Source organism: Sesamum indicum, linkage group LG15 (assembly GCF_000512975.1).
Source record: "Sesamum indicum cultivar Zhongzhi No. 13 linkage group LG15, S_indicum_v1.0, whole genome shotgun sequence".
In the NCBI taxonomy this organism is placed as follows: Eukaryota; Viridiplantae; Streptophyta; class Magnoliopsida; order Lamiales; family Pedaliaceae; genus Sesamum; species Sesamum indicum.
In genome coordinates, this window is record NC_026159.1 from 5,904,749 (window position 1) to 5,931,516 (window position 26,768).

General features: G+C 33.7%; 3 protein-coding genes and 1 pseudogene across 4 annotated transcripts; 1 reads left to right on the top strand and 3 right to left on the bottom strand.

Moving 5' to 3' along the window:
* Nucleotides 1,143-7,845, top strand: LOC105178017 (E3 ubiquitin-protein ligase CHFR). Of its 2 annotated transcripts, none has more exons than XM_011101352.2 (15): nucleotides 1,143-1,433; nucleotides 2,018-2,168; nucleotides 2,612-2,709; nucleotides 3,542-3,603; nucleotides 3,707-3,798; nucleotides 3,877-4,000; nucleotides 4,441-4,527; nucleotides 5,116-5,206; nucleotides 5,488-5,592; nucleotides 5,950-6,050; nucleotides 6,232-6,297; nucleotides 6,383-6,470; nucleotides 7,046-7,106; nucleotides 7,300-7,363; nucleotides 7,593-7,845. In XM_011101352.2, exons 1-15 carry the CDS (start codon nucleotides 1,373-1,375, stop codon nucleotides 7,725-7,727), a joined length of 1,386 nt encoding a protein of 461 aa, XP_011099654.1. In that variant the 5' UTR covers nucleotides 1,143-1,372; the 3' UTR covers nucleotides 7,728-7,845. The 2 variants fall into 2 exon arrangements, with proteins under 2 accessions (XP_011099654.1, XP_011099653.1); XM_011101351.2 differs by having other exon boundaries at nucleotides 1,144-1,433; nucleotides 5,482-5,592.
* Nucleotides 8,849-11,085, bottom strand: LOC105178018 (defensin-like protein 1). Its single transcript, XM_011101353.2, has 2 exons — nucleotides 10,948-11,085; nucleotides 8,849-9,217 (listed from the first exon to the last, which is right to left on the bottom strand). Exons 1-2 carry the CDS (start codon nucleotides 11,000-11,002, stop codon nucleotides 9,048-9,050), a joined length of 225 nt encoding a protein of 74 aa, XP_011099655.1. The 5' UTR covers nucleotides 11,003-11,085; the 3' UTR covers nucleotides 8,849-9,047.
* LOC105178019 (patellin-3) lies at nucleotides 18,959-21,399 on the bottom strand. The gene is made up of 4 exons (XM_011101356.2): nucleotides 20,068-21,399; nucleotides 19,861-19,985; nucleotides 19,647-19,782; nucleotides 18,959-19,377 (listed from the first exon to the last, which is right to left on the bottom strand). The coding sequence occupies exons 1-4, from the start codon at nucleotides 21,115-21,117 to the stop codon at nucleotides 19,123-19,125; spliced, it is 1,566 nt and encodes a 521-aa protein (XP_011099658.1). The 5' UTR covers nucleotides 21,118-21,399; the 3' UTR covers nucleotides 18,959-19,122.
* LOC105178363 lies at nucleotides 21,948-24,775 on the bottom strand (annotated as a pseudogene).

Consider the following 26,768-nt stretch of genomic DNA (forward strand, 5'->3'; position numbering starts at 1 on the left):
TTATTGTCTTGTAAATTAACCCACGAACATCTTTAAAATCACCTCCTCATGTTGGATCTTGCTTCAAATATTGTACAAACCACGAACACGACTTGTTCACCTTGATGAATTACTAAAAGAATAATCAACTTGTTTACACATCTCGAATCCGAGGAGTATATGGATGCTCCAAGAAAAAACGAACAGAAAAATATAAAGAAATTATTAGGAGTTAATATATTAGGGGGAGTGTACGTTTTGTGATAAACTCATTTATGGCATCACACTTGTGTTTCTGTAACTCTTTGATCACGATCATATACCTTATTTACAGGTGTACTCAACCCTATCTGTAAGAGAAGTCCATATACCAGTATATATTTGGATGACTAAAAACACTATCTCAAATAGAATCTATCTCAATGAGTTCCCATTCCAACATGTGTTTGGGAGACTATAAATTCTATCATATAAAGTCTTTATGCTAGATGAGTTCTTATTCCAAGTTAGTAACTTCAAACTTTATATCAAATATAAATGCATATTGAGTCATCAGTCTACAAACCTAACTCAATGTCCAACAGTAGGAGAACTGAACTATCTCATTTATATACCCATCTTTTTTTTTTCGCTTCTTTCTCTTTTTTTTTTTTGGCCTTTGCTCTATTCTTGCCATGGTACATAAAAAGTTTCTTGCAGATGCCTTTGTAGCAAATTTTCCTCAAAGAAATATTTTTTTATACTTATTTTAAATACCTTTTGAAAGCTCGTAAAATAGTATTTTCTCTCTCTTTCTTAGAGATCATATTCTTATTTCCCAGATGCACAAGAACTTTTCTATAAGTTCGAGCTTCTATTTTCCCCTCTTGAATTTGTACCTCTTTAGCTCCATTTACTCATATCATTATAGATGTTAGATGTAATAATCGAAACTTAAAAATGTATGCTTGTATTTATATGAGACCTTAGGGATCATTTTCGTAATTTTAAAAACTTAATAAATTTATGTCAACTTAATATACTTATGTCAATTTTTTATCGATCATGGGGATGCTATGTAATATTGAGTTTTTAGGAGGGCTGATGTATAATTTCCCCATTCTCCCGAATTTGTCAATGTGCAAATGTTCGAAACAGATGTTTGTAGTTCGGAGGGTACAACACCTGATCTGCACAGAGGGCTTTTGAAGAACGTTTCTTTTGTTTTCTTGAGCACGCTTTTGAAAATCGATTGATCCTTCCTTGGGAAGTTTTTTCCAATTAAATTCTCTCTCTATTCTTACTCTAATGCCACTTCAAAACTCTCCTCTCATTGCATAAACCTCCTTGACCTTCACAAATTTGCCCGCACGTTTCCGGAATCAAGAATTCTGCAGAGAGGGAGACAGAAGAAATGGAGAGAGGAGAAAGCTCTGGCTCCAATTCCTCCAGTGATGATATCTGGGCTAAACTAGGTACTTATAGAAAGGAAAGATTTCATTTCTTGTTTATGTTGTTTTCAGTCTTTATGGGACGGAATGAACTGAAGTTTTTGATGCCTGTGGGCTTAATTTTCTCTTTTTCTTCTTATTTTTTAATTTGGGTTCTGTGTGTTCGCTTTTTCTTCATTGCGTATGAATGTGGTAATATTTTCCTCGACCCTTTGAGAATTTGAAGATGCATGTTCATCTGTAGTGTTGTGTATGCAATAAAAATGTAGTCTTGATTATCTGAACATCTAAATACGAGTGTATGTAATATTTGGTCTAGAACTGACTCCGCCAGAGGAGTCATGAGAAGAAGACATCATATATTATCAAATAACTGTAAATTTTCCAGTTTCGTGATTATTATACCTTTTTAAATAAGGTGTTCTTTTTGGGGCTCTATTCACAATTTTTCTCTGCCTCGATTCAAAGATTGCTCATTTATGGTGTTGGAAAAGTTTAAAGTCGTTCCTGTTTTCGTTGCCTAATTCATTTTATATCTGTAAAAGGAGGTATTTGTTTAGCCAGAATTTGGCTTTTCAGTACAAACATTTGTTGCCATCGTTCTGCAGTGCCATTGGACTCGAGTTATTCAGATATAGAGTTGAAGTCTAATGAGGTGACAATCTGCTCAGAGGTCAAGAATCCTTCAAGTGTAAAGCAAGAATGGTGCAAGATAGCTAGGGAAAAGGATCAAGTTTCTGCCTTGATGCAAAACAAGAGGTATGCGTCCCTTTTACTTCATGGAGTCTATTTTGTGTTTGATAAGTGCATATGTATCGGATTGTGTCTTTGAGGAGATCAATGAGTTTGATTATATTTGAAGTGCATTTATTTTCTTCTGAAGTCAATTTCTCCTGAAACTTCAAACTTTTGTTTGATCTCATCTACTGAAGTGCAAGTTTCCACATTTCTCTATTAGTATATTAGGGCATGGCTGTGTACTGATTGTCTTGGCAGACAAGTGTGTCTGCACATTTCAGAAGTGTCATTTGTGTTAGCAATAATATGTGCCCTATTTTCTCTTCGGTGGTCACATTGTCAAAATTTTGTATCTAAATAAAAAAGAAAATTGTGAGTTTATTCCATAAAACTACTTGTTATTGGTCTTACCATCCTTTGATTTATCCCCAAGTACTTGACAACTGCTTTTTTCTGCAAACTAGTTCTAGTTCAATCCTTGTTGATGGCACGGTTGTTCAAGAAGATGATACAACCATCATTAGATGTGGCACTGAAATTATTCTGGGTCCTGAGGCTGATGGTAAGAATCGGCATTGACCAACTTCTTTTAACCCTCAGCATGTTAGATCGCATCCAGATATTATACAGAAGGACTAAGGAGTAGGTGGAACTGTATAGCCACTTCCCTGATATCTTATGGCTGACTTTTGCCCATGAATTTAACATAAGATGTGCAGTGAGTTCAGCCAACTAGATATCAATAAGAAACACTACAAGAAAGGGAAACAGAAATAAATAGCAATTGCTCAGAAATTGGAAAGAAACAGGGGGCTGGCCTGGTTGCGTTGAGTGCTTGGGCATGTCCCAAGGAATTCAACTGATGAAGGAGAATTTCCAGAGTCTGGAACCAGTACACACTGGTTCTCTCCATTTCTTAGCTCCTTGGTGGGGCCTGTTATCTGAAGCACCCTGAATGACATACGTATTTAAGCATGACTCTGGCTTTTCCCATTCAGAATTGTTACTAAAGAGTTGCCTGTTTCTCACTTCATCTATGTTGGCTGCATAAAGAATTGAACCATTGGCGGTCATGTGTCTTATTGCTGAATTCTTGCAGATTATAGTAAGCAACTATGAGTTGCAATTCATGGTCAATAATCCATCTGCATTTATGGTCCACTTACTAGCATGTCAAGAAGACAGAGTTTCGAAGCATCATGCCACAAGTGTTCTCTGCATGTCTCTTAACATTTGTTTTGCAGGAACATTCATCAACTTAAAGTTAATGAAATTCTGTAGCTATGTACTAAGAGTTTAGCTTTGATTTAGAATACTGCCCTATATACCTAGGGTCCCAGGTCAATAACCTTGTAATACATTAGAATCCTGACCTGTCTTTTTATTGCTTTCAGGGTTTATGAGGTATATGTTTAAAGTAATGCCTACCGAAGAAACTTGTAAGAAGCAGCTGAAGGTAGACATCAGTGGCCTGGTGCCTAACCTTTTCTATATGGAGTGCTATTATTTTTGTTATCGTTCTGCTAATGATAATGCTGTCTTATTTTTTCCTCTGTTAGATAAATCTAGACCCTGAACATGCAAAATGCTCAATTTGCTTAAATGTTTGGCATGATGTTGTGACTGTTGCACCCTGCCTTCATAATTTCTGGTATACATATTTTTTTTCTTTTTATAACTAGCAATTATCGACCCTCATAGTATGTAACTTAGTCTTGTCTGATTGCAGCAATGGATGTTTCTCGGAGTGGTTGAAAAGGTGCCAAGACAGACACTCTAGCATTTTATGTCCTCAGTGCAGGGCAGTTGTTCAGTTTGTTGGAAGAAACCATTTTTTGCATAGTATTGAAGAGGTAAGCATTTTTTGCTCTGCCTGACATGTATATAGTGTCTACAGCTATGCAGGTCGCCAGACTGTAGGTTGTCTGGTTTTCATCTGCCCTTACAATATTTAGTTTTTCATGTAAGACTCATAATGAATATGCATTATTTTAATGCACCTCTTAATTAAGATTCATTATTTTTATAATTAAGCTACCTCTTAATTATTGTCTTTTGATGGCTAGGAAAGGGTAATACATTATTGTAATGCACCTTTTGATGTTAATTCTGTGTTGAAATTCATGTTCCTACCTTTTACTCGTCCTTTTACATCATAATTATGTTGTTTACGTGACTAGCTGACAATATATAAAAGCTAAATTTATGAAAGAGAATTGCACTTAAGCTCTTGTACTTCAGTTTGTTATGGTTTGCTTATGTTTTGTGAATCTCTGTTGTCTCTTTTATGCAGGATATACTGGAATCTGATTCTTCTCTAAGGCGTTCAGATGAGGAGATTGCTCTTTTAGATTCCTATTCATCAATTAAGTCACCCCTTGTAAGTATTATCTTTTGCTTTCAGAATACTTCATATACTTCGGAATTTATTCAGATACTTCATATATTAATTAGTTTTAACTGGTATATAGTATTCTCTGATGAATTGCTTGAGAGAAGAAAATACATATGTGGTCAGGTCAACATTTAACAAGCTGATAGGTATCTGTACCTATTTCCCAAATTTCTATGTTTCCTTCCATCACAAACACTGGTTTGACATTAGAACAGTGTCGCTGTTCTCATTCCAGAATGCCAAAATTGAAATAGAAAATGTATTCCTGCTAATAAATTGGAACAAGGAAGCTGGTATAATTCTCCCAGATGTTATCTCTATCTCCTCATTTATCCATCTGTATTTGAGAGTTGCCTAGCACATGATATGGATAAAATGGTTGTGCTGCTGACGTCTCATAAAACTGTTTACGATCATTTTAAAATCAAGCCAATTAGATGCATGACTTTCTGGTGGATGATTCTCTTAGTTTATGATTATTATGATAGTGTGCAAGCTGCGTAGATAGATCTCAGTGCGACATAAGCTATAAGTTCTATCATTTTATTCTGAACTGCTAACGTTTTATTTTAGGTTGTTAGCAATGGAAGGAAACTAAGCCGGAAGAGGGCACGTGCTCCACCTGATGAAGAGAATGTAAGGGATTTTCCATGCCCACAATGCGGTAATAACACCTTTTCTTTGAGCTCTGCCTTCAGAAAATTCTTGCTATTGAGTTAGAACAGACATATATAAAGATTATGCTTATATTCCAAACTGTTCGATTTACATGTAAAAACTCTCGTATTTATTACTTCCATGGTGCACAAACCTTGAGATGTCATGGTAACCTCCCTCTGTCTTTATTCTTAGTCTCTATTAATTTAGTAGTTTTGCTTTTTAATGCCAGAACTTTTAGATCTTTCTTCCACTTTTGAATATTTCATACATGTGTCTCAGCCACAGAATATGCGGGATTCCAGTGCAACCAATCCACAGTTCATCTCCAATGTCAATCGTGTGGCGGAATGATGCCCTCTGGACCAACAAATACCACTGTCCCACAACACTGTAATTTCTCATCGATTCTCACACCTATTACTTTCCATGTTCAACAAAACTAGTATGGTTAGATGACAGCAAAGTTTTACATGTCAGCATGATTGCACTTAAAAGTATGGCCTTTGAACCTGTGTATGAGGACTACAATTTTCTGTTTAATAAATTATGCATGTGGCTAGCATCAACCTTTTCCTGAGGGGAAGAAAATATCTTTATGCATTATGTATCATTCATATGAATGATCTTATGAATTACCATTTGGCAGGATATCCATTGCGCTTAATGATATATCTCCAACATGGTGCGTAATCTGTAACTGAGCATCTAAAATACCTAATTACTAAAGAAGGCTTCTCTTCTTTTCAGGTGTAGGATGTGATCGAGCATTTTGTGGTGCTTATTGGCATGCTATGGGGGTTACCAGTTTTGATGCCTATCCTGTGTGCAGCCCTGAAACTCTAAAACCTGTGAGCTCATCTCTTTTTCTTCTTGGCGGCTGCCGTCCATTATGCTCATTAAGTATATATGCTTGGTTGCCAGCCGAGTGTATCTGATTTGTTGTCTGGCCTATTGTGTATTTATTCTCTTTCAAGTATCAATTTCGTTGGTTTTGGTTTTGTAATTGAAATTTGGATTATCATTTCCCAGATTGCTGACCGCACTGTGACTAGAATACCATTGTTAGCTTATGAAAAGAATAGACACGAACAAGACGTATGGAACTCTTTTCATTTTCTTGTTCTTCTTGTTTTACTGGTGCTCTTTTTTTCCCCTTACATGTCCCTTTTTCTCTCTGTAGATAACAGAAAAATGTATCAGGCAAATGGGACAATCATTGCAGGATGTGATTTCAGAATGGATAAGAAAGATGGGGAACCGAGAAGTAGGTAAGTACAGATTACATTATCATTGCGTTAGAAGTGTTGGTAAGCAGTAGTTTTTTACTATGACCATACGCTGTCACCATAGGGTTAAGAGTGCTTGTTAGTAGAAGCCATGAACTTAGGAACAAATATTGATTACTATTATTTCTGTTCTCCATTTTTTACTGAGAAAACTTGTACGCTATAGATATATTAAAAATCTCTCGACGACAGTGTATGATTTATATTTCTATAGAAGTCCTTATGAGAATGTTTATATCCATTCATTCCTGATAACAACTGAGTTAATTGTTAACTTGTTGCTTTTAACATCATGGTTGTGTTTGTTTTCATTTTTCGCTATTTGAAAACCAAAACATTATGAAAATTTGTTTATATCTTTACAAAACATACATGTCTTGTTCTCTACCTTTCTCTCTGTGTCTTTCTAGGAAAAAAAACGCCCTTCATATAGAACCAAACAAAGCCCTATATATTTATTTGTTCTGTAAATATCTGCTCCAAGCGCGGGTGGTTGCCATCCGGGTAGAGCGTAGCAATATCACCTACAAATTTAAATTCATTTTTTCCCCTTTCAGATAGGACAAGACTTCAATTGAATCACTCCGAGATGATTACTCCTCAGACACACGTTTGCCGGTGAGTTCTCTCTAAACCCAATCATGTTTAATATGCTTCAAGAAATTGTCGTAGTGCTGGTGAAATTTGTATACTTGTATGTGATACGTCAGAGTTGAATTACTCTGTATTTCTCGATTTAGACTTTGCCCCCAAAGAGTCTTCATGCTACACAACATATAAGCAGTTTACTAATTCGTATTCGTCAATGCAGTGATTGCTATGACAAACTAGTCTCGTTTCTCTTGTACTGGTTCCGGATCACATTGCCAAAACATGTAAGTTCTGATTGCTCAAGCATTTATCTACTTCATATCATGTAGCTGCGTTGCATATAGTTGATGGAATGTAGCTGGAATTAATTGTTTAGGCTGTCAGACAGGTCGTAAAGGAAATATTGTATTTGTCATAGGTCCATCCAATGTAATGCATCATTTTTCAACCGCTACTGTCATAACTTATACTACCTTTTGTTTGTCGTACCATGTATTTCGTGCATTTTTGTAGTTTCTACCTCCAGAAGCAGTGCAGCGGGAAGACTGCTGGTACGGATACGCATGTCGGACACAGCACCATAACGAAGAGCACGCTCGCAAGAGGAACCACGTCTGTCGTCCGACAAGGGGTGCTCACATGTCTTAATGCTTTTACTATGACTTGAGAACATCCAACAGATTCTGGTGTAAATATATTAAGATCCGCGGCTTGAGAACCAAAACTATTTTTCATATTTTGAAATGAATGGAATTATTCTTATCTTCTTTGGTGTTTTGCAAGCACAAGAAAAATGCCTAAGTTATTAAATTTTTATGTGTAAGTTAATTAATTGTAAAATTTGTTTGTTTTCCATGTAAGAATAACTTATGTAATACATATCACATGTCTATTTGAGATTTTGAAATCATGGGGTGTCATAAAATAACCAAAAAGCAGTTTTGAGGTGTTGGGAGTTTTCGCTTTGTGTTGCAAAAATGCAGTTTTGAGCCAAAACTTATAAGCACTTTGAGGGGTGTTTTTAACTATTTTGGTTTTGTTTTGTAAATAAGTTCGATTTTCTTTTGGATTACTTCACCCATATTCAGATATACATTTTGAATTTATTCTTCAAATTTACACCTTCAAAGTTAATATTGGAGTTTTCAAATAATTTAAAATTTAATACTACTAAAATTTACAATTTCACATATTTAATATTTTAAATTTTTTATGCGTTGTTAATTACATTATTCGATATTATTTCTATACTATAAAAAATATAAATTAAGTTGTTATGATTAATATATTAAAATATATATGTTCTTTGTGATCATGCTAGTTTATTTATTCTGTATCAATAAACAATTATATCATTATTAGTGGGAGTATTATTTAATCAAACATTAAAGTCTTATTTTAGCATCAATAATTTAATATTATAAATAACAAATGTTTATAAAAAGTTATCTATGAAACATACTAATTCAAATAAACTCTATTAATTTTTATAAAAATTAACTATGATGACAAATGAAAAATGCAAATATTAAGTAAAAAATAGTTTTTTATTTTAACATATTAAGCAAACACTCCCTTCTCCAATAGTCTTTTTTCTCTTCGCTATCTTTTGAACATATTTGTTGGTTTGGATTTATAGATTATCGAATCTGTTTTTCAGTTTTTCTGTCTTTAAATTTGAATATATCAAATGATGTAATAAATTGTCTTTAAATTTGAATATATCAAATGATGTAATAAATCGTATTTTATTAAGAGAGAGAGAGAGGTAAGAGAGAGAGAGATCATTACTGCATAAAAAAGGGAGATTATAAGAAAAGAAGCATGACAACTGAAAACTACACTTGGAACACAATTCAGACAATTCTCAACAATGAGTGAATGAAGACAGACGGAAATTCAACAACAGACGAATCACACAATCTAAGCATCATTATCCCTTCCACTCGCAAACCCTAACTCCAATGATCAACAGAGTTTAGTGCAGAAGCAGCGGCGGCGGAACCCTCGGCATCTCCCGCCCGAGAATCCCTCGTTCCTGCAAACTAATGCGCAGTTGTGATTGCGCAAACACGGGCCCCTGTATCCGTGGCTCTGCGACTGGCAAACCCTTGCTTCCGCTTGAGGGATTGTCACCTCTGTATTTTCAAACAACAAATTTTGTAACTTTTCATGCATGCTCTCCTGCTCCCGCCTAACGGATTTTCTGTTCCTAATTTTATTGTATCTTCTGTTCCAATTAACATATATACTTAAGCTATGTGTATAAAGATCACATCTAAATCATAAATGCAATCAAATAGCCAGATGCATACATCTCGCACGTGTGTCAGACACGCGCATGACTTGTTTGGCACACACGTATCTGACACACGCGCGAAATGCATGCACCGTCTTATTTAAATGCATCCTACACCCAAACATGGGGTTAGTTAACTTTTTATTATTAAAAAATAAATAAATTATATATTATAAATATAACGAGTCCCAAATTATTTAAATTATATATTATAAATATAACAATGTAATCCGCGACTCGAATAAAAAATATTTTTCTTAAAAAAATGATCAAGTCGTGGATTGGAACTGCGACTTGAGTCGTGGATGAAATTGTGAATGTAACCATGTCGCGGATGAAATCCACGACTCGATCAATTTTTAAAAAAATACTTTTTTATTCGAGTAGCAAATGTAATCCGCAACTCGTTATATTTATATTATATAATTTATTTAATTTTTAATAATTAAAAAAATAATTAACCCTATTGTCTTTCATATAGAGATTCAGAGTTTGGATCCACACAGTTATCATAGGACAAAGTGAGAGTGCAATTCCTTGTCAAAATTACACTCCTTTGTGCTACAATAATTGCAAATACACTGAATTTTCATCTATTGAAAGGCACAACCAACTCTATATATACATACCTCTACAAATATTGGGGATACGACCTACTTATTTATCAGAAAATAGAATTAATTGCTATTTCGTCCCTCTTAATTTAAAAATACTTAATAACTACAAAATCATTATAAATCAAAAAGAAAATAATATGATCCCTGAATTTTTAAAAAGAAGCTCATTAATACAGCTCCCACATCAAGGGGCCAATGTGACATTTTTTTAAAATTTAGGGACCATGTTGAGATTTTATTTTTTCAGAACCTATATATTGCCATTTTCACATGAGGGAGGCCTACTGCATTATCCATCATCACATTATCTTCAATAATTACAATATATCACTACAACAAAATAAGATTTATAAATGAATTCTTACACCAAAATTTTCGTTACTAAAAATAAATAGCAACAGAATACATCTCTCTCTAATTTTTCGTCTCTAATACTCTATTATTTTTTTTTACAGTGATAGCTCAACTTCATGTAAAAAGAAAATCGTTGGGCTCATTAATCATAGACGTACACATGCATCCGAGAATCGATCTGATTAGATACTTGAATATTCTATATTAGATCAAACTCATTACACCGAATGTCAGATACCCGTGTGTATTACACATGTAAACACACACGTGCATCCAACTATCGGGTGCAATGCATTCGACATAGAATATAAATATCCCACTACGTATTTTCGGACAAATTAGGGTTTTCACCGTTATAACCCTAATCCAAAATTTCAGATCATGAGGTAGTCAAATCGTGCACAATCTTTCGCCCACATAAAACCCAATATTCTACCACAGCAGTATGTATAGTTGATGGAATGTAACATAATTCATTTCCAATTATTACCACATAAGCAATTCAAACATCAATCTTGGAAAACGAAATTGAAACACGAGACCTTAAACTGAAATTCTAACATCATTAATTAGATAATGAGTAGTAGAAAAGACTTACGAGAAACCAGGACAATGAAAAGCAGAAAGAAGATCCCGAATGCCTTCCTCTCCATATCCAACTGATAGATGCTAGCTAGCCAAGAGTACTGCTTCTTTCAGAAAACTAAGCAAGTTGTGGAAGAGAGTTCATCAGGCATGCACTATAAATAAGCCAAGAATTGTAGGAAAACGACACAGATTTGCATAGGTATGTGGGAATTTATGTCTCAAATGGTTGTTGGGATTCCACACTAATATTTTACGGGAATAATTACACTGTCTTCTCCTTAAATTTAAGTTTAAAGTAATTATATATAAATTTTTTAGGATTTGAGAAATTGCATCTAATATTCTTGATATTTAATTCGATCAAACATATAGATCCATATTATTTCCAGTTGACTTATATATTACTTACTTATTATAAATTTAATAAATCTCTTCTGAATGTGTATTTTTATAAAAAAAAATTATTTGAACTGCAGGAATTCAGTAATAAATCAATCAGAAATAAATGTGGATTTTTTTTTCAAATTTTTTTAATATGATCAGTAAATTCATTGAATTTTAATTAATAAAAAAATTATTTATTAAATAAAAATAATATCAAGAATTTGAAATATAAACTTTTAAATTATAAAAAAATTATATTTAATTATATCAAATTTTTCGGAAAGGACAATATAATTATTCATATTCTATATAACTGTTTCTTGGACAATTGTGAGAAGGGTTCACGTGGGATGAGAAGGATGATGTCTGAAATTTGAAACATTGGCAATGAGATAAAGATAAAAGAGATGGAACTAATGGAGGAGGAGGGCATCGGAATTGGAGAAATGGGAGCAGAGAAAAGCTGTGTGCAGTGTGCATGGTGGGTGGCTGTGGTCGGTGCTCCGGTAGTAGATCCACTCACGTGCCCCCACATCTTTGTGTTTTTGTGTTTATATATTTTATTGCAATTAATAATAATTATATGTACACAGCATAATTATATAGAATACAAGAAAATACAATACAAAATTACGCTAATAAAAAGAAAATCGAAATACGTATCAGCTTACATGTTAAATCTGCTCATAAACGACAACGATGTCGGGAGATCATCTTATTATATATGGATTCACGTGTAAATAGTTGTATATGTATCTATGTGATTATAATGCTCGCATCTCAGCCAAAGCCACATGAATTAATTTATATGAATAAAATTATTCAGGCATAAATTAAAAATTATAATTTTTTATTTTTATAAAAATTGATCTTTTTATTGACTAAGTGGATAAGAATTTTATAAGTTTTTAAATTTTTTCAACCATTCCGTTCTTTTTTTTGATAAATTTTTATTTTTAAAAAAATACAGTAAAGGTATAGTTGACAATTTCATGCATCCATCCAAGGATTACATAATCTCACAAACATAGGAGGGTATATTTGTAATTTTTCAAATAACAATGGGGTATTTGTAATTATGTCAAATTTTAGGGAAGGTCGTTGTAATTTTCCTTTAAATTAATTGAGTAATGTGGAAGTCGTATATAATTTTTTTGTGAAAAATGAATTAAAATTGTCAAAATTTTAAATTTTCAAAACTATATTGTGAAAATTGATTTATTCATGACCAAATTCCTCAAATTGTAGGACTAAAATCGCATTTTCCTCATGCATGATATTGTTGGAGTATATTACATCAGCATATGCTTAAGTCTAACTATATAAATACTCCATTCTTTTTGCAAAATTAAAAGTACATTCTTTGAGCTTGTTAATTGCAATTACAAGTTCATCCCCTATTCAATGGCGAAGTTTTACACATCCCTTGAGGTACATTACATCAGCACTCTAGTCCCTGTTGAATACGTGAGCTCTTTGGTGATTAAGCCCCATGATCCAATTGGATTATCCTAGATGTACTTGGTCCCTGAGAAGAAAAAAACACGCCACGTATTGATCGTGGACTATCATAAATACAGTAGCATGGGGGTATGTATTTATAGGGTCATATGTCTGTATTTGCCTGATCCATGTGGCACCATTCCAAATCATGGGCTATCAGACAATGTGTGGCCAAAATCTGGAGTCCTTGGAGCAGGTTGTCAGAGCGGGTCGGGTTCCTGAGTAGAGGACGCACATCTTGGGATGTTGATGGTATTTGAGTTTAGTAAAGGGATCATTTATGTCTTTTTTCTAATAGGTGTGATACACCTGTATCACACCCTCTCAACGAGTGTGCCTAAAAAATAAATAGAATATTTGCGTAATTACACCTAATTTCAATATTTATCCTACCATTTATTCTTCAATAAACTAAATATTGTGGTATTCTTGAAAGTTCTTTTTCTTTTAATCTTTTTGTGTGTAATGAAAATAATAAGCATGTTCTTGCGTTATTCAATTTATTTTTTCCATTATTATTTTTATTAAAATAAAAAATTAAAGTTCGAAGACACCATTTACTACTTAGCAATTCATGGTTGAGTTGGCATTAGCAACTTTTAAGGTGGATTAATTTATACCACATTATTAAAAAATAATAATAGGACAATTGAAGTACGTCTAAACTATGAACGAGCCGTATTAATGTCGGATCGTATATTCTAATCTCAATCTTAGATCTACTTTGCTTATATATTCGAAATCGGATTCTATATCTGATTATATTTTAAATAAATATAAGGTACTCGAGTAATTCGTATCTTTGTAATCAATCTGACTTATTTTAAATCAGTTTGGGTAATTTTACTAGAAGGAAATTTACTATTGACTACAATTTTATTGATTATGAATTAAGATTGTGGTAAATAATTAAGAATCGATGTAAAAATTTAGATTGTCCACCATTGAAATTATTTTTGCCGTGGACCATGAGGCATAGTAAATATATTTACCATGACTTTTAGTCATAACAAATATTTTAGCTACACTCGCTAAAATCACAGTCAACAATCGTTGGGTATCCGTGGCCAATGACTATTTACTATGGCTATTTATCTGAAAAATTTTTAGAATTAAATGTTCAATTTCTTCTAGTACCTGAAACCTGAAAATTAAAAATTACCCGACCACCCATCTACTCAAATCCATTCATGTCAGAAACAATAAATAAGGTTTTTAAATATTTGATATACTAAAATTATATTAGTATAATATTAATTTATTTATTTTCTAATACAAAATCAAGATAAGGATTATTTAGTAAAATTTTTACAAAAGATAGACTTTTCTTTTCAAATTGTTTTCGTCGTACCAAACAAATAAAAATATTGGTATTTATTTTTCTTTCGATCATGCCAAATAATTTAAAAAAAAAAAAACTATCACTATTTTACTCCTCTCCTTTCACTTTTCTTTTCCTCTCACTTAAACCAAACGATCCCTTAGACCCTATCAATTTTCTTGATACAATTGGGTATACCAGTAATATTAAAATACTTATAAAAGTATAAAAATTAATTTTTAACTATACAACATATATTAATTTTAAAATCAAATTATTATACATTGACAAGACTACATAACCCAATTGATCTATAAAAAATTATCCTATTAAGAAAAAAAAAAATCACTATCGCATCACCTTATTCAAGTTTTATTACTACCAAAAATAAATTTTACTTACAATGTGCTATCCCTATTGAAAATTAAGAATTGAAAAAATAAATATATATTCGTATCTATACTATTATTAAAAAAAAATTACCGTACCAACTTTTAAATATATAAATTAATTTATTAATTCATTTCTTCCCTTAAAAGAAATTTGATAAAATAATAATTCTAATATTTTTTAATAATTTCATGATTATAATTTTTTTTTCTCTTAACGGGGCCCATGTTTCTTTTCTCTCACATACTTTTCAATTTTTAATAAATCAATAATTATAATTTTGTTCCTCTCACCTTACTGTACGTTTCTTTCTTCGTATAGACGTATTTTTTCTCATCTCCTTACATCACGATTGTTTCTTTTCACAAAATTTATTTTTCTTTACATCTCACATCATAATTCTTTTTCATATGCTCGTAGGGACAACTTTATTAGGTAATAAAGAATATGGTAAATTATATTTTGTCATCTGAACTATGTCCATTTTTACACTTTATTATCATTTTTTTGTGTCAATTTACCATCTTAATTTTTTCATCACATAACACTTAAATGTCACATGTGCACTGCATGCGATTTTTTTGAACAAAAAGTTGATTGAAAAACAGTTATAAAATAACAAAGTGTAAATTTTCGTAAAGTTGAGATGATAAATTGATACAAAAAAATAAATATCAAAATATAAAATTATTCATAATTCGAATGACAAAATAAAATTAACCCTAAAAAATATATGTTGAACATTAAACTAACCAGAAAAATAATAGATAGTTTGCTTGTAATAGTGTGTAGTCAAGTTGAGCTTCTAGATATGAAGTGGGCCGGACAAGTCCGAGCCCATCAGGAACTGGCCTGAAAAAGTCCAGCGTTGGATCAGGTCCTAGGCTTTAAATTGGGCCTCTGGTGGGTCTACTTTGAAATCCAAAACTGTCCCACAGATGGCCCCAGTACAGGTCCCCAATCAGGACGAATTTAGCCCAGATCAGCCTTGGTCCCATATCGGACCGCTTAGCCCAAACGATCACAAATGTGACCGTTGGAGCCGAGATTGCCAATATTGCTCTTTTAATTTATTTTATTTTTTTCGTTTGTCCCTCTCCATTAAATTTTATTAATGACGTTAATTTTTTTACAAAATAACCATTACACCCTTTTTTAATATATCTTATTTTTTTATTTTAATGACCGTTGAATCTATATTGATTATATCATAATCGTTAGATCTAATAAATTAATATTAACAGTTGGATTTTAAACTTACAAAAAAAAATTAAGGGTTCAAATTTTATTTATAAAAAATATTATTTCAAAGCCTTCGCCCGTCGCCCTCATCGTCTAGATCAAGAAAGAGGACGACGGCGGTCGTGTCACCCTAGTGTTTTTTTTTATTTTTTCTTTTCTTAAAATTTTTAATTAATTTTAATTATATTTATTAAATATATTTTAATTAATTAAAAATATTTTTTTTAATTATAATAATTAAATATAAATTTAATTAATTAAGAATAATTCTAGATAATTATAATAATTATTGTACTTAAATATATGTTTTAATCAATTAAAAATAGTTTTAGATTTAACTTATAGTTTTCAAATTTCAATTTTAAAAATTCAAAATTATTTGAATTTAAATATTTAATATTTAATATTTCATAATATTTAAAAACTTATATAATTTTTTTTATTTTTAATTAAATATATTAAAAAAATTTATTTTTAAGATAGATAAAAGCACAAAAAAATTACTCAAAATAAGTAACAAAATATGAGATATATATAAAAAAGAAAACACACAAAAAAAGGGCCAAAACAATTAAAAAGATACTCAACGCACAGAGAGCGCGTGTAATGCACCTTTCGTTAATTACTAACAAAAAGAGTATTTTTTGCTCAATTTTACAAAACATAAAGGGTTTTAGCTTACTTCGAAAACAAAAGGGAGTTTTTAGCTTATTCAACAAAACACAATGTGTAAAATGCACTTTAGCCTTTTTTTTTTTTTTTAATAAAAAATCTCTCTAATTTTGTAATTATAAGGCTATAAGCTGTAATTTTTCAAAATCAATTTAATAAATTGTTGCATATATGGTGTGGTGGGTTAACGTTGTATGTGTTAACATGTGTCATATATATATATTAAATTACTTTATTACCCTTGCATGTAAATGTTATTACCAATATACATCTGGTAGAAATAATACCCATTAATTACGACACATTGGGTTCATAAAAAAACAAAAATCTTGAAAAAAGAATAATGAAATTTAATTTACAATTACTAATCATTTACCTGCTGGACTGAAGTCGCTAATGCTATACTTGATTGTTTAAGTTATTAGAATATTAACAATAAAGTTTTGTCGATTTCTTTTGATAATATTTAATGAATAATACAAATAATATTTAATATTTAAATGGGTATTCAAAGTCAATATTTGAGTATAATTAACTCTATAATTTAGTTAAATCAACATAAAATAAATAGAGAATGATTATTGTTTGTGTGTCACGCCTTGCACCTATAATTTGATCCCAAGAACAAAATGATGAGCACCCTACAAAGGTAAAACCTTTTCTTTTAAAAAATGAGTAGGAAGGTACAATTTAATTAGTCCCTACTCCTTCATATTCAATTTAATTTTAAATAATTTTATAAGTTTTAGGTCTTAAATTTGATTTTATATATATAATAGAATAAATTACATCGGCTCTCGTTGATATGCTTGTATAAAAGTTTTTTTCTACTCGATGTGAATTATAATTATAACTTTTTTAGATGGTGTATTTGTAATTTTGCAGAAAGTATGGAGTTTTTGTGTGATTAGACATAAATTCAGAAAATATGGATGTAATGCAATCATGTGTTTTTCAATTTGGGCGGCAATTGCCGGCGTTTAAAAACTTCCCATTTCGGTTGGTGCTAAGTTGACGTAATCAGTGCCTGCATCGGTTGTTACAGTGTTTGATGTATATTTTCGATTCGATATATAAGTTTGAATACATGGTAAAAAGGATGGTTGCATTATCACTATTACTACGGTCAGCCCTCCTATTACAACTTATATTTCAATTAATAAATATACACTGCGTGTACGGAAATTACATCGTTTATTTTATTTAAAAAAAAACACTTCATACACATATGTATGTATTACCGAAATAAGTGAAGCGATAATATTTGAAGTAAAAAATCCAATCTGTCAAGTTGCAACAACTCAACAAGGGAATGCTGCAATTATCTTCATTCTTGAGCAGAGACGGACACCAATATTTATTGGTTCAATTGGTAAGAACGAATCACTTTCAATTAAACTGTTGTTGGTTTAATTTTTTTCGTTCAATCTGAACAATGCACCGATGGATAGTGATGTGGTTATAGTTTTGATTAACCGATGAAACGGGAAGTTTACCACCGGCAGCACTCACTGGGTGAAATTGCTTCTAGAGAGAATTTTTGGGAGAGGGTGCATTGAGTGGTCAAAATCCAACGAATATTGACTTGGTATAAAAAAAAAAAATAACATTTTGAGTATTTATAATGGTATTAGAAATTATGTAGCATGGTAGAGTGTATGTACTTAGTGTGTGATTTATATATATATAAATTATTTTTTTACCTTTATAAATAAATATTTATTACTAACATACATACCAGACAGTCCACCAGTACTTATGTAAGTAGTTAATGGTTGGAAGGATATTTCTATTTTCCATATTGGATTCCATATTACTTTGGATTGGGAAATTCTTGTCAGATCCGGTTTGATCAAATTTAACTCAATCATATGACAAGTATAATATATTTGTATGTGATTGATGTACAAAATAAAAAAAAATTTATAAAATAAGTATATATTTATTTTATAATTAAATTGGTTCGATCAAAATAGGTCGAGTAAGAATTTTCTATAAAATTTGTGTGTGATTGATGTTGGACAAAGTTTTGAAAAAGAGGTGGTAGTAAAATGATTGATATGTCCAAAGCTTTTGAGTGTAGCCTAAAAAGACCCCCAAAGGTGCAGTCTTGTTGGTACAGCATGCAGAAAGCCAAGAACAGATGAAAAGAAGCCCCTCTGCTCCTCTCCTCGAGCACACAAACATACACTCCAATACCTTTTTCCTGTTAAGCCCATCACAAGATTTATACCTACTATGATTTTCAGCCATTATAATCAGATTTCTTTTAATTTAAAAAATTATATTTATCACCTCTAAAATTTAATTTCGCATGACAAATAAATATCTTTACTAATTAAAATTTATTAATATTATAAAAAGAATAAATAAAAAATCATATTTATTTTTAATTACTTATTGCAAGTTAAATAAATTTTATCCAAATATCTTGAATTTTTTTTATTTTTTTAATGTTGGCGACAATCTTGTGCTCGAAAGCCGATATTATACCATTTATGCAAAAAGAAATTTATTTAAACATCATATTTATAGATCAAAAACAAAAACAATAGAACCCTTCAAAAAACACACACACACATTTACTAGTGAAAGTGCAAATTCAGGTGAAAACAAACAAGAAAGGAAAGGTAGTTGACGTAGCTCCTCACTCCATCAAATTCTTCCCTGATTTTAGTTACCAGAACTCTTTGTTTTGAACCTATACAGCAACTTCTTCTTCTTTGAACTCAGATTGTTTATGGCAAGAACCATTTTTCCAGGCTCACCAACTTTGTAGCTGCTACAGATCACTTGCTCTTCACTTGTCCCAATTCTCCTCATTTTCTGTATTATTATCGTGTACCCGTCTGCCGCGCTCGGAACGAATTCAGCACCATACCCAACTTCCCATCCCACCACTCTTGCCTCCCAGCTCACATCGCACGCCTGCATATCAATAATTTTATCTCCTTTTGTGTAAGAACCTATGAATAAGACATGTCAACAGCTAAAAGAACAGAGCAAAGCAGGTCACAAGATTGTCAGTTTGCTATCAGTCAACTGATGACATATGTACAAAGAAACAAGATTGCAATATTGTCACCAGAGAATCCAAAGAACAGTCTTTTCTTCGTAAATTGAATAAAATAATCAACACATAAATTTGAATCTAAAGGGATCTTTTTCTTGAATAAATGAAACAATTTAGAACTGACCTGAGGGACAGGAAATTCCACAATGTGCTTGGCTGAAGGTTTGATGATAATTTCAGTAACACTGTCAGCTAACCCGAAATCCCCATCTTTGCTTAGTCCACCATACTGTGTTGGGATTTGCTCAGCAGATATGTATCTGTTTCCCCCAAAGCAATTATCATAAGACTGAAAATACACAAAAGAATGCAATTTTTATGTTGAGAAAAATACTAACTTGAAAAGGGTCTCTGTGGATCTGGAAGGACCAGAAACAACAAACTTGCTTTTGGTCCTCTGAGTCAGAAAAGGGTTGATCATTTTGCTCAGGGCCAGGTACCACCATGGTACATTGATGAACACCTACAAAAACAAGATGAATGAATGCAAATTTCAATTCAGGCACAGAGAAAAGGAAAAGGGATTTTGTAATTTTAGAAATTACCTGTTTTGCAACAAATTCAGGATAATTATCTTGAAGCAATTGAAGGGCCTGGTTAGTTGCTTGCCTTAGCTCCCATCTATTAGGCCCTGGAGAATTCTTGAGGTCATTGACCTGAACAATGGTGGAAATCCCACCAGGGCGAAAATCCAGTTTCCTGATGCTCTTCTCAAGAAACTGGATTCTCCACCTTAGGAATTTCTGCCTTTTTTCTTCATCAGAAAACATTTTATGATAAAGCTCTTTGTTTTGGAACTCGCCGTAGACATTGTAGCAAACGGGATGGCCTTCTTTGTCTTGTTCAACAAGATCATCGATACCAAATTCTTTTCTCCACTTTATAGTGTTCTTGATCATGGTAAACGCGTCCTTCACCTTGAAATCACGGGCCCGCAAGAACTTCAACAGGATCACATCACTCCTCTCATCTTCCAGCAGTTTTACATCCCAGATGAATACTTCCTGAGGCGATTTTGAACCCACTTCAGCTTTCTCCTGAGGCTTTTCTTCTGTGGGATTTGAGTGGACGCAAGCAACAATGGTTTCTTCGATGGCTTCCAGGGTTTTCGCACCATCGTCCTCCAGTAAAGTCTTTGCAATTGTTTTCACTGGAATCGAGTCGTCCTTCTCAGTTTCAGGATCCACCTTTCCAGGTTCTTCCGGTGCCTTCTTCTCTTCTCCTTTCGCCACAGGCATTTTTCCCTCTACAGAAGCAGAACTGCCAAATTCGTGCCTGTTGAGAGCCTCTCGGACGAGTTGCTTCAGCTCTTGCAGGGCTTTCTTCTCATTTTCTGAAAGATCAGCGAACCTGGTGCCCTCTTCCTGAGACAGAGAGGCTTTATCTTCAATTTTCTGAGTCTCATGGCCATCAGAAGAACTAGAACTGACATCCACAGGCATGAACTCAGGTTCTGGCACCACAAGCGACTCATTTCCATCTTTCTCTACGCAGGTGGTTTCTTCAGCCTCAGGAACATCACTAACAACCAAGAATCCTTCAGCTCCCCCTACTGTCTGCTCCTCAGGCATTTTCTTTTCACATTGCTCAGCCATAGTATTTCTTTTTTCCCTCTCAGCAGCAAGAACGTGTGTGTTGTGTGTGTTTTCGGAGTAATTTAACTGATGTTATATATAATGGAGGGGGATTGAGGAAGAAGAGAGGAGTGGGGAAAGTGGGGTGGCGGTTTTTGAGTTCAGGAGAGGAGGTTGCTGGCTGGCTGCTGCCTTTTTGTGCTGGTTTTGGTGTGGAACTGAACTGTCATGGGATGATGAGCATTGAGCAGCACAGTCTGGAACAAGTCAAAAAGCGTCTGAACCCTCTCCTCTCACTCATTCTCCTCACACTTTATTGCTCTTTTTCAATGTTTTCTCTCCATTTTTTGGGACCCATTACTGATTACTGTCCCTTCTCTTCTCCTTTTTCTCTGTTTTGGACATTCCCGTTTTGCATAAATTTCATCCAAACCCATTGGCTGAATTCATTTTAATCAAAATCAATCACAAAAATAAAGTTCAATTTATGTTATATGTAAAATGAAAGCGTAAATCACGGTCACTTATAATTGTATTATGTCCATCCAATTATTTTAATGAATGATTCAAAATGTCCTTTTAAATTATAAATACACACTTTTTATTTAAAATATTTTTATAGAGTAATATGTTTTATAAATTATTCATTTTACCTACTCTCATATTCTTTTACATTTTTCAAACATTTTTTTAAATAAAAAATCAATAAAGATAGAATAGTAACTTTCACCATACTGTTTAGAAATTACATAATTATTTTTCATTTGACGTGAATATTTATAATTTTTCAAATGACGATGGAACATTTATAATTATATCAAATGTTAAAGAGAATAAAACAAATATGCAAAAAATCAACATAATAATCGAATTTCATCTTTTGTATAAATGACTTGGTAATAATTACAGGAGCGTGAGAAACAAAAAGGTGGAAATGAATGATTGCGTCCCAATTGCTACTTGTAAGAAGTGAGATTGCTACTGGTGAATGGTAACAACCACCTTTCCGGGCTCACCAGCTATGAAGCTATTAGATATTGTTACTTGCTCCTCTTGAGTTGATCCAATTCTCCTTGTTTTTTCAATTGTAACTGTGTCTCCATCTTCGGAACTTGGAATGAATTCAGCAACATAGCCCACTTCCCATCCCATCACTCTTACTTCCCAACTCACAACGCACGCCTGCAAACCCATTGATCAAACCGAGTTCAAGCAATTACATGATAAATCTTGTCATCGATATCCCTCATTTCACCATTCTTGAGCAATTCTACGGCTCTTCATGATGTGAGTTTTAATTTGAGCCGGCATTCAATTCAATCCAAGACCGATAGATAAGTGGTTCTTTCCAAAAGTCAGTATGATTCACCTGAGTGACAGGGAACTCTTCAATTTGCATGGCTGAAGGCTTCACCATAATCTCCGTGACGGTATCAGCTGCTCCAAAATCTCCATCTTTGTTTAAACCACCGTACTGTGGTGGAATCTGATCAGCAGATATGTATCTATTTTCAAAGCCAATTATCACAATAGTGAGCAATGTATACACACAACAGAGCATGCACGTAATTTGTTGAATTGTAATATAGAAAACAACTGCAAACAATTAGGAGCCAATACAAAAGATGTTGAAAAATATATCCAGGAAATGAGATAGTACTAACTTGAAAAGTGTAGCTGTAGACAGGGAAGGACCGGCAAAAGCAAACTTGCTTTTGGTACGCTGCGTTAGAAGAGGGCTGATAATCTTGTAGTATGCCATATACCACCAGGGTGCATTGATGAAGAACTGAATTCAAGAAATGTAAGTGATGTGTACAATTTAACTTTAAAAAAAGGAAAAGCATTGCAGAATTTTACCTGTTTGGCAACAAATTCAGGATAATTGTTTAGGAGCAATTGAACGACCTGATCAACAACTTGCCTGATTTCTGGTTTACTAATCCCTTGAGAATTCTTAAGATCAGTAACCTGGAAAGTAGTGGATATGCCTCCAGGGCGGAAATCCAATTCCCTGATCCTCTTTTCATGAAACTGAATATCCACCTCAGGAATTTCTGCCTTTTCTCTTCATCAGAAAACGTTTTCTGATATAGCCCTTTGTCCTGGAGCTCCCCATAGACATTGTAGCAAACGGGATGCCCTTCTTTGCTATGACCGTGCATGAAAACCACTCTCTGCAGTTCACTGCCAAGATCTTCTTCAACAAGATCATCAATCCTGAATTCTTTTCTCCACTTTATAGTGTTCTTGATCATGGTAAACGCGTCCTTCACCATATAATATTGGCTGCGCAAGAACTTCAGGAGAACTGTATCGGTTTTCTCATCTTCCATGAGCTTTACACCCCAGATGAACACTTCCTCTGGTGTTTTGTCATTTACTGGGAGTTTCCTTTCTTGAGGCATCTCGTCTGTGGCAATGTAGGTTTCATCAAGGAAGTCCAGTGAATTTTCACCCTCTTCCATTGTTTCTTTCACTTCTTTTGTCGAAACAGGCTTCTGTTCTTGTTCGGAAAATGATAAAGAAGAACTGCCAAATTCGTCCCTGTTGAGAGCATCTTGAACTAGCTGCTTCAGCTCTTGCAGGAGAATTTTCTCAGTTTCTGAAAGATCAAATGCTCTGGTGCTCTGCTCCTCAGTCTGGCAAAAGTTTTGTTCACCTTCTGATCCAACAATTTTTCCAGACTGATGCTCACAGGGATCCAAATTCTCCGAGATTGATTCTACTTCTGGTACAAAAATGGATTCATCTTCCTGTGGATCAATCAGAGGACTCCAACTAAAGGTGACAACTAATGGCCGCCTGATTCGGGCATTTCCTCCCCAAGCATTGTATCTCCTGTAAACTCTTTCTCGGTTCTTGAACCACCAGATGACTGCTTCCTCTTCCTCAAACCCCACCTGGCTGTTAAAACGAAGAAAATCAACAAAGTCTTGATCACAGAATCCATTGATTGTCCAGCTTCCTTATTAACATAGCATACATGTAACGTTTTAACGAGAATATTAACATAACATCCACTTTCGATCTTTCAGCAATCATACCTGAATCTCACCCTCTTGATGAATCGAGTTCCATCAGGAAGGGCTGCAAGAGTTACATAGACACCAGGTTTAAACTGTTTCTCCCACACAGCCCAATTGTGAGTACCATCACTGTGGTCGACATCTGGATGTCCTGATGACAGGCTTTCACCTGGTGGAGAGCTCCAGCTAGAACTGGGTTCTGAAGCGATGGAGCTGATGCTGGGGCTTCTGGAGTGATCATGACAGAGTAGCCAAAGCTCCTCCCTGCGCAGCACTGATGCCACTAGCCTCTCCCAGTTATCATAGTTCCTGGACATCTATCTTATGTTTGAGATGCGGAGAGTAAGGTTTTGGAAATTCTTGTGCAGGCCGTGGTGATCGATTCATATAGCATGGACTTTTCTGCATTATGATTGACTTCATTGTGATTGATGAAACCTTCTTGTTACTAAGAAATTTCTCAGAAAAAGTACGCTTGCGGTGTCACAATCAAGCAAAACTCCAACACTGAATACAAGAAACTGGGAGAATTTCGTTTCTCGCCCTTATACTTTGTCATTTATTCAATTTCAATCCTCAAATAATCAGTTGTTACACTGTTGGTCCGGTTGAATACCCGACAAAAAGGATGTAAATAGCCGGCTGAGCAAAAATTGATGGATATAGATTGTAATGTGAATAAAAAATTGATGAAAAGTCAAAACAGGCCGTCTTACAGGATGAAAATACAATTTTCCCCGTCATAAATGGAGGCACAGACTTCATGAAATCCAAGAAAGGCGCTTATGGAAGTGGACATTCAGAAGAAGGATCAAGTAATTTGGAACTGTGTAGTAAGGCTAACCTGCTGTAGAAAAGAAATTCACATTGCTGTACTCGTGTTTGATTTAGACTGTATCAGACATAAATCTAGATTATCCACTCACATCCACAACCCAAACTAAGATTTGAGTTTTACAACTCTTTCTCTGTATACAGAAACAAGTTTAGCATCGTCGAATTATATATAATGCTGTCAATATTTTACTTTATAATATCGTCATATTTTAATTAAATGAATCGCAATTCATCAGCATAACGTCCGCTGGGTGGAAATTTGTTCCGGGTCACAAAATACCTGTATAATTTTGGACGTGTAATGATTATTGTGTAAAATAAGGTACAAGTCCCACATTGCACCTGTTCCGTTCTACCACCTTTGCCATGAGCTCAACTCTCACCCAAATCTAGAGCTATAAATGATTCGATTTGAACCAAACACATTATTGTTCAAATTTGTTTGTCATATAAATTTCGCTTTTGTGTTTGCTAGAACAAGTTCATGATGAATAAAGCAGAAATCAATTGAGCTAAAAGTCAATATACTAATGAATGTATTAGTCATTAAAACAAAACAAAGATCGTGCTCAGCTTCTGAAAGACACGCTATTAATATCGTGAATTGACCTTGTTACTCTCCAGGAAGGCAAAGAAGAAGAACGCAGGAGTCGAGCATAAAAACCATGGGTTGCAAATAGTCACAAGTGAAGAGACCATGCATCTTGCATCTTCATGCTTCAAAATTCTTCAAGCTCAGTGCATCTCAAGGTATGTTGTTTCCTTCACTTAGATAACCTCTATAAACACTCGAACAGAGATAAAAAAAGAATGGTGGCTTATATGAAATTTATATGATAAAGAAATGCCAAAAGATGCTGGTGACGTAGAATCATCTGAGCCACCTCCATTCAGCTCTACCATTCAGCTTTTGATCTAAATGCATAGTTACTTTCACAGGTATAGCAACAATTTCTTTAAGCTTTCATGACTGCAATCAAGATGAAAATTATCTACTCGGAGGAGAAGCACAATGGAATACAATGACGCACACAAGGTGATATTTATTAGCATGATTTTCTGTTGCCCTTCACCTATGGGCTGCAGCATTTGCCAAAGGAAAAACGATACGAGCAGCATCTCCCCATGATACTGGGGAAAATTATTTGTGTCAAGGAATTCTTTTACCTTCAATTCAATGGTTATTTGAACAACCCAAAGTATCAAGTAACTAACTCGAGGGGCAACTATAAGGAATAGTAGTTGCTACATAAAAAGGTCACTGATCGCAACAGCATAGCTATGAGGTCAAATGCTATGCCATATCTGATAGTTGTAACCCATTTTTTCGAGTATGCAGTCAACAATTATATAATTGCAGCAACAGAGATAACCTAATAGGTAAAGGTGCTGGATCACTTACTCTTCTCTTGAGTCTTGACCATAATATTCTCCAATCCACTTGTCATGAAGTGCAATAAAACATTATCTTGAACATTTTGCTGTGCTCTGAAAAAATGGATAAATGATATACAGAATTCTAACTAACCTCCAGACTTGCATAAGCAGGAAATTGTATCCGTCCCTTCAACAATTTTCAGTTGACTGACAACCAACTTTGCATACACAAGGAACAACACAGTATTGCCATCCTGGAAAGAACAAGACTAATACTACACCTTACCCCTGCGCTGCACGAATCCTTTCTTCCTTGTCTTCCTCAGTCATAAACCTCTGGTCATCACTTTCATCATTAGAGCCCAATGACAAGTCTGCTTCTCCTTTTATGCTATTCCCACTACTTAGCAAAGAGGAGACATGATCTAT